Source organism: Alosa pseudoharengus, unplaced genomic scaffold, assembly GCF_046254945.1.
Source record: "Alosa pseudoharengus isolate Yale_2024_CS ecotype anadromous, Long Island Sound unplaced genomic scaffold, YU_APseudo_1.1 YU_APseudo_1.1_scf_101, whole genome shotgun sequence".
Taxonomy (NCBI): domain Eukaryota; kingdom Metazoa; phylum Chordata; class Actinopteri; order Clupeiformes; family Clupeidae; genus Alosa; species Alosa pseudoharengus.
Window position 1 is genome coordinate 100,001 of NW_027468567.1, and position 7,500 is coordinate 107,500.

Below are 7,500 nucleotides of genomic sequence, written 5' to 3' on the forward strand. Positions count from 1 at the left end.
TAATGTAGCCTAAACTTACACCGCACTTTCCTAATAACTTAAGTTCTCTCGCGTCACTAACAGTAGCTAGAATGCATTAAAAAACACCGGGAAAAAACAGTGTTCAGTCCACCAAGTCATAAGCTATCGGCGCTGTGCAGCACCAGTTGTGATATTTATCCTACAGAGTGTAATCGTAGGTAATGTCATGTATGAAAACTAGTATTGTTAGGCAATACTATAAGTGCAAGTCCAGGGCAGCTGAGGTGTGGCGATGACATCATCGATACGCAAGCAGGATGTGCGGTTTCGCTGTCTAAACGAATTTAAACGGGCTACGGTTTCAGATTTCTCCACTCTGGGACCAGGTTTCAGAAAAGTGCGGTTTCGGGCAGTGCGTTTACAGGATTCGTTTGGACGCTCGGCCAAGACGAAGCAAAACCTCTGCGTTTAACCTAAAAAGCGTCTTCGTGTGGACGGGCCCTAAATCTACACTCTCCATGTCTACAAGAATTCACTCTAGAGATTAACTCTGATATATTTACAATCTAGAGATTAACTCTGATGTTTACACTGGTTTGGTGAGGATGATAAATGCATACTTTGCTCGTGTGTGGGCAGTCTCCACCATATCCTATCAGGATGCAAGGTAAGTCTCACCCAGGGGCGGTATACGTGGCGTCATAACCAGGTATTGAAATGTGTGGCAGCGGAAATAGAGGATAAAAGAAGAGAAGTCAATTCATTAGCAGCTAGTAAAGGGGTAAGGCAAATTAACTTTGTACGTCAGGGGGATAAACCTTGTTCCGCGAAGGCCAGGTGTAAAACCGGCCAGTTGAAAAATGGGGCGGGCTGGGAAATGAAGGTTGATCTTGGCCAGCAGATGGCGGTACCTCCACATATAGTGAGTACTAAGCTACGTCCCGACGTAATTCTATGGTCGGATTCAGAGAAGATAGTTTACTTCATTGAACTCACTGTTCCTTGGGAAGACAGAGTGGAAGTGGCCAATGAGCTGAAGAGAGCTAAATACACTGAAATAGCAGAGGAGGCAGCTAAGCGAGGTTGGAGTGCACGATTAAGGCCTATTGAAATCGGTGCACGTGGGTTTGTGGCCAGATCTGCTATTGGCTTGCTGTCTGAATTGGGCATTTGTGGTCGAAGTCTAAGGCAGGTGGTTAGTAACATGTCTTTAGCAGCAGAACGGGCAAGCGAATGGTTGTGGGTAAGGAGAAGTTACCCTTCCTGGGGCGCAAGCTAAGGTAAGCTAACTGGCTCATTTGTTTTGTGTTTGTGATGGACTGTGCCTAGGTTGATGGTACTTGGCTAAGGTTCTTTTATGGTTTATGGTTCAGTCCGCATCAACGGGACAGACCGACCTAGCCAACTTAGACCATGCCTAGGTTGGTTAAGGGTATTTGGATGTTTGTTGTGGTAATATGGTGGCAGCATGGGGCATAAGCTAACTGCTAACTGCTGGCTAATTTGTTTTGTGTTTGGGATGGGGCCTATGCTAACGGGCTAAGCTAACTGGCTAATTTGTTTTGTGTTTGTGATGGGCTGTGCCTAGGTTGATGGTTGGATGGTTGGTTGGCCAAGGTTTTTTTTTTTTTTTTTTTTTTTTTTTTTTTTATGGTTATGGTTCAGTCCACATCAACGGGACGGACCAACCTAGCCAACCTTGACCATGCCTGGGCTGGTTAAGAGTATTTTGGGTATTGGATATTTCAATGTGGTAATATGGTGGCAGCATGGAGGGGAGTGTCTCCAGGACGCTGGTTTCACTGTTAAGCCTTCATGAGGTGTCGTGGGCCTAACTTAACGAAACATCGGTGAATGAGGGTGCCCACTTGATAACCCCAATGACATGCCGCATACTATATAGGCTACTGCTGTTGGATGGGCCATTTGTATTGTGCTTGTGACCATTTGTTGGCGGATTTGTGGGTAGTGTGCTTTTTAAAGTTAAACTTGAGCAGGGGCTTCTGAATGTGTTTTTACCTTGGATTTTGGCACAAGGGATTTTAACATCTAATCCTGTGTATTAATGTAATAGTAACTCTGTGATATTTACACTCTAGAGATTCACTCTGATATTTTCACTCTAGAGATTAACTCTGTGATGTTTACACTCTAGAGATTAACTATGATGTTTACAATCTAGAGATTCACTCTGATATTTACACTCTAGAGATTAACTCTGTGATATTTACACTCTAGAGATTCACTCTGATGTTTACAATCTAGAGATTCACTCTGTGATTTTTACACTCTAAAGATTCACCCTCAGGTCTAGAGACTCACGCTGTGATTCACTCCAAAGATTCACTCTCATGATTACTCTTTCAATACTTCTTCTGGATAAATACTTATGTAAATGTTTGTGAGTAAAGATTTGTGTGTGTGTGTGTGTGTTCTTACCTTGGGTGTCAGTGTCCCATTTTCACTCTCTTGTCCACTGCCAAGATAGAGAGAGAGAGGGAGGGAGGGAGGGAGAGAGGGAGAGAGAGGGGGGGGAGAGAGAGAGAGGGAGAGAGAGGGGGGGGAGGGAGGAAAGGAGAGAGAGAGAGAGAGAAAGAGAAAGAGAGGGAGGGAGAGAGAGGGAGAGAGAGAGAGAGAAGGTGCACATGATGATTTTAATGTTGGGAAGAAGTGATCACTACAACATTACAGGCTGCAACACACACAATGTGATGATACACACACTAACATACACATATATATATGTGTGTGTGTGTGTGTGTGTGTGTGTGTGTGTGTGTGTGTGTGTGTGTGTGCATGAGTGTGTGTGTGTGTGGTGTGTGTGAGTGAGTGAGTAATGTGTGTGTGTGGTGTGTGTGTGTGTGTGTGTGTGTGTGTGAGTGAGTGAGTAATGTGTGTGTGTGTGTGTGTGTGTGTGTGTGTGTGTGTGTATGTGTATGTGTGTGTGTGTGAGTTAGGGCTGGGATAAACGATTAATTTTTAAACGATTAATCTAGCGATTATTTTTTCGATGCATCGGTTAATCTAACGATTAATTTTTTCAGTCCGATTCGATTTAGATTTGATTCGATTATCTCCCCATTAATTGACTAATAGCAACTTATACATGTTGATTTACATATCTGAATGAAAAAAACATGAATTCCTTAACTTAAGATTCCAAAATAAAAGACTATACAAGTGCAAAGTAATGCATTCTTAGTCAGAGGTAGCATTCAGTTCAGTTCAGTAGTGTATAGGTCTAATTGAGTGCCTGTCACTTTAAGACGACGTTCGTGAGGGAATCCCTGCAATTAACATTAAAGGAACACGCCACCCAAAATCAGTAGTGATATATGTTCTTACCGTAACTTTCACGAGTTGAGTCGTACCTCTCCCGCGTCGGTAGGTGCACTCAAACGCTTTGTCGCGCGGCGCGAATGTGTTAGCATGTTGCTATGCTAGCGGGCTCTGCCGTGGCCGTAGAGAGAGGCACATAGCAGTATTCAAACACCTCCACGTTTTACCTACTTAAATACAGTTGCACGAGTAGTTGATGAAAAATGTTAGGGCACACAACATGAAACGTGACGATTTTCCAAGCGAATAAACATGAGAACTACAATGTGTGGCGCAATAGCACTTGGGAGTACTTCGACCTAGCGTGGTAATATTATTAACACCTAATTGTAGATCCTATCCACCACAGAGTTTAGAATCCATGCTGGATCGACCCTCAGCCTCTCCCTCCCCTCTGAGCGAGAGAGGCACACACACTAGAGATGCGCTGATGGGCTATTATTTCAACCATAACTGCATAGCAAAACGTATCATCCATCAGCCATCCATCAGCACCAAAGTTTGTTGACCAATTTTCAAAACTGCACCTGCCCACCATCCGCTGGTTGTTTTAATGTAGGCTATATGGGTGATGCAGCGCTGCTGACGTGAGGCTAGAAAGCCCTTGCCTGTTCTAGAAAGACTGATCTAATGCAGCAAATATATTAAAAGGCAAAAGTCGTACATTGGCTAGGCCTATCCCCAGAATATCAGCAGCAAACTCAGTCTCTGTCGCGCAAAACAGTCTCCAAATAAAACGCACATCGGCCTGTTGCCTATTCTGCCAGCTTGTGACAATATATCGTCCAAAATGCTTGATTGCATTGCATTCTCCACATTTTTAGCTACATTTTCATGTACCACATCAGCATTTTTGTTCAGTGAATCTTTTGTAAATTGCTTTACAATTACTGTCGGGCCCTTGTCAGCAGACTTCGGCTTGCCTCTTGCCATATTCACTCCTTGTCTTCCGATGTCATTTCTGAGTCATCTACAGATGTTCACCTCCCTAAATAGAACCAACTTCAACCTGTGTTATATCCTAGATGAGACTGCCTGGGTTATTTTGTTTAGATATTAGCCTATATATAAAACACATAATTGTAGCCTACCATTCAGGGAATAGGCATTTAAAAGAGAGACAGAGAGTGATATGACTAAGAAATGACATCGGGCGATGGCAGTGCGAGATGTTCAGAACGTAAGAGCTAAAACTTCTACAAACTCACTAACATCCACAGCGGAAAAAGAAGGTAAGAAAAATAGTCGGAAAACTTAGATGTGTAAGGCAAGCAAGCAAGTTTGGCGGTTGTTACTAAAAATGTGAACATGCACGTTGCATTGTTGTGCGGTGGACTTTCAGAATGAATGGAGTCGGAGTTTCTTTAATATCGAGGCGTCATATTTGTCCGATGGCCTGCTATAAAATGAATTGCGATGTCTGTCTGAAAAAGATGCGCTCGTGCAGTCAAAATGAATGGGAGTCTTCAGAACAGGCTTGTCAGTCAACCTGACATAACATTGTGTAAAGTAGCCTATAATGTGAATGACTTGTTATTTTATCAAGGATTTCTTTCTTTTTGCAAAAAATAAAGTACAATAGGCATTAATTAGTAGGCCAGGAGCATGCTGAAATTATGTGGCAAATTGCGTTTTTTATTACAATGATAAAATTGTAAAAGGACGTGACCGAAGCTGAGGCAAGCCAGGCAATAGGCCTATAGGCCCGACGGTAATTGTAAAGCAATTTACAAAAGATTCACTGAACAAAAATGCTGATGTGGTACATGAAAATGTAACTAAAGATGTGGAGAATGCAATGCAATCAAGCATTTTGGACGATATATTGTCACAAGCTGGCAGAATAGGCAACAGGCCGATGTGCGTTTTATTTGGAGACTGTTTTGCGCGACAGAGACTGAGTTTGCTGCTGATATTCTGGGGATAGGCCTAGCCAATGTACGACTTTTGCCTTTTAATATATTTGCTGCATTAGATCAGTCTTTCTAGAACAGGCAAGGGCTTTCTAGCCTCACGTCAGCAGCGCTGCATCACCCATATAGCCTAGGCTACATTAAAACAACCAGCGGATGGTGGGCGGGTGCAGTTTTGAAAATTGGTCAACAAACTTTGGTGCTGATGGATGATACGTTTTGCTATGCAGTTATGGTTGAAATAATAGCCCATCAGCGCATCTCTAGTGTGTGTGCCTCTCTCTCGCTCAGAGGGGAGGGAGAGGCTGAGGGTCGATCCAGCATGGATTCTAAACTCTGTGGTGGATAGGATCTACAATTAGGTGTTAATAATATTACCACGCTAGGTCGAAGTACTCCCAAGTGCTATTGCGCCACACATTGTAGTTCTCATGTTTATTCGCTTGGAAAATCGTCACGTTTCATGTTGTGTGCCCTAACATTTTTTATCAACTACTCGTGCAACTGTATTTAAGTAGGTAAAACGTGGAGGTGTTTGAATACTGCTATGTGCCTCTCTCTACGGCCACGGCAGAGCCCGCTAGCATAGCAACATGCTAACACATTCGCGCCGCGCGACAGAGCGTTTGAGTGCACCTACCGACGCGGGAGAGGTACGACTCAACTCGTGAAAGTTACGGTAAGAACATATATCACTACTGATTTTGGGTGGCGTGTTCCTTTAACACCGTTAAAACGCTGCTGATGTGTGGATGCAATTCATAACATAGTTAGTTCAAATAACGGTTCGTAGCCTACTTCTCCTTGGGACAAGCACTTTTGAGTCTTGGAAAACACTTTTCCATTTACATTGGGATTTTGCAAACATTCAGAGTCAATAAAATGAGCCCTACATGAGTGAAATTGACAAGCAGATGTAAGTAAGCATGCTAAACTTGACATCCGAACAGTATCCTAACGTTAGCTTTGAGATACTGCTTGATTGCATAACTTAACTTAGTTTGGTCTCCTCAATGTAGGCTACTATGTTGTGATAAGACCTTAGCAGAGTTAACTTTAATGCAGCAGTTTTGAACAAATTTGCGCAGCATGGTCACGATGCTAAGCGGATTTAATAACAATTTAGCCAGACGTCTTCGATGCAATGCTTCTATGTGGCAACAACAAGCCTTCAACAATCGTGAATATTAAATGCACATGCAGAGGAGGGGCAGCGGGCTCGTTACAAGAGAGAGTGGCTGGGGCAAGGAAAGGCTGCGTGCGTGAAAAGCACAGCTCAATGACTTCGTGTCCCCCAGCCACAGATTAGTCAATGTATGGGAAACACTGAAGGTGTAAAATTCAAAATATTTAGCGGCACACATTATGCTTAATGAATCGACACTCATATTTTGCGTCGACGTATTTTTTGCGTCGACGTCATCGATTACGTCGACGCGTTGTCCCAGCCCTAGTAGGGCTGCACAATTAATCGAATTTTAATCACGATCACGATTTTGGCTTCCCACGATCAAATTTACGTGATCGAGCGATATTAAAAATGCATGCTCTATCCATAGAACCAACCTGGCAACCCATAGAACGCTCCGCTACAAAACAAATCAAGCGCTCCTTAAACTTGTCTGACCATGTGCCTGCAGGCAGCCTACCAATGACCGCTGTTCCCTGCACTGCTCAGCCTGATGCACTGCTCAGTTTGTATGCACTGTGGACTAATAGCATTATGTTAACTATTAGTAGGCTAGTTAGATTATACAAAAAAACGACGATCAAAAATCAAATGTGTGGTATGTGTGGCGCAGCAGAAGGCCAAGAGCTTGTCCCCCGAAACGGATCATCCGTTGTTCAAAAATATTTCGGATTTCAGGCAAGTGAAGTTAACCAAAAACATAAGCAAAGCAGGGCTCTCAACTCATACCGTGAAACACATCACATGACGTAAACCACACATGCCTTTTTATCACGTTAACTATCAACGTTATCCTTGTTTGCTTCCTCCGATACAGCCTATAATAAGAGTTGAGCTAACGACGGGATCCGTGAATTTATTAATGTATTTTATAAGCTACATGTGCAACCTACAATGCATATGCGTTTCAAGACACGGCCTACGCAAAACGAGGGAACAATAATGAAAATGTAGCCTACACGTCAGTGGTTTACATATCAACGAATGACTAAACCAGGGGTGTCCAAACTGCGGCCCGCCACGCACTTTAATCCGGCCCGCCGAGCATTTATTAGTTTATTATAGGCTGCTCGCTATTTCTTTCCAGCGATACACGAC

At 43.2% G+C, this 7,500-nt stretch overlaps 1 protein-coding gene across 1 annotated transcript in view; it reads right to left on the reverse strand.

Annotated features, from left to right (window-relative positions):
• Positions 1-7,500, reverse strand: part of lrch1 (leucine-rich repeats and calponin homology (CH) domain containing 1) — a gene marked incomplete at its 5' end in the record, with an annotated part of 61,319 nt that overhangs the window by 35,222 nt on the left and 18,597 nt on the right. The window contains 1 exon segment of the mRNA XM_076274988.1: positions 2,401-2,437. Coding sequence (XP_076131103.1) covers positions 2,401-2,437 — 37 coding nt within the window.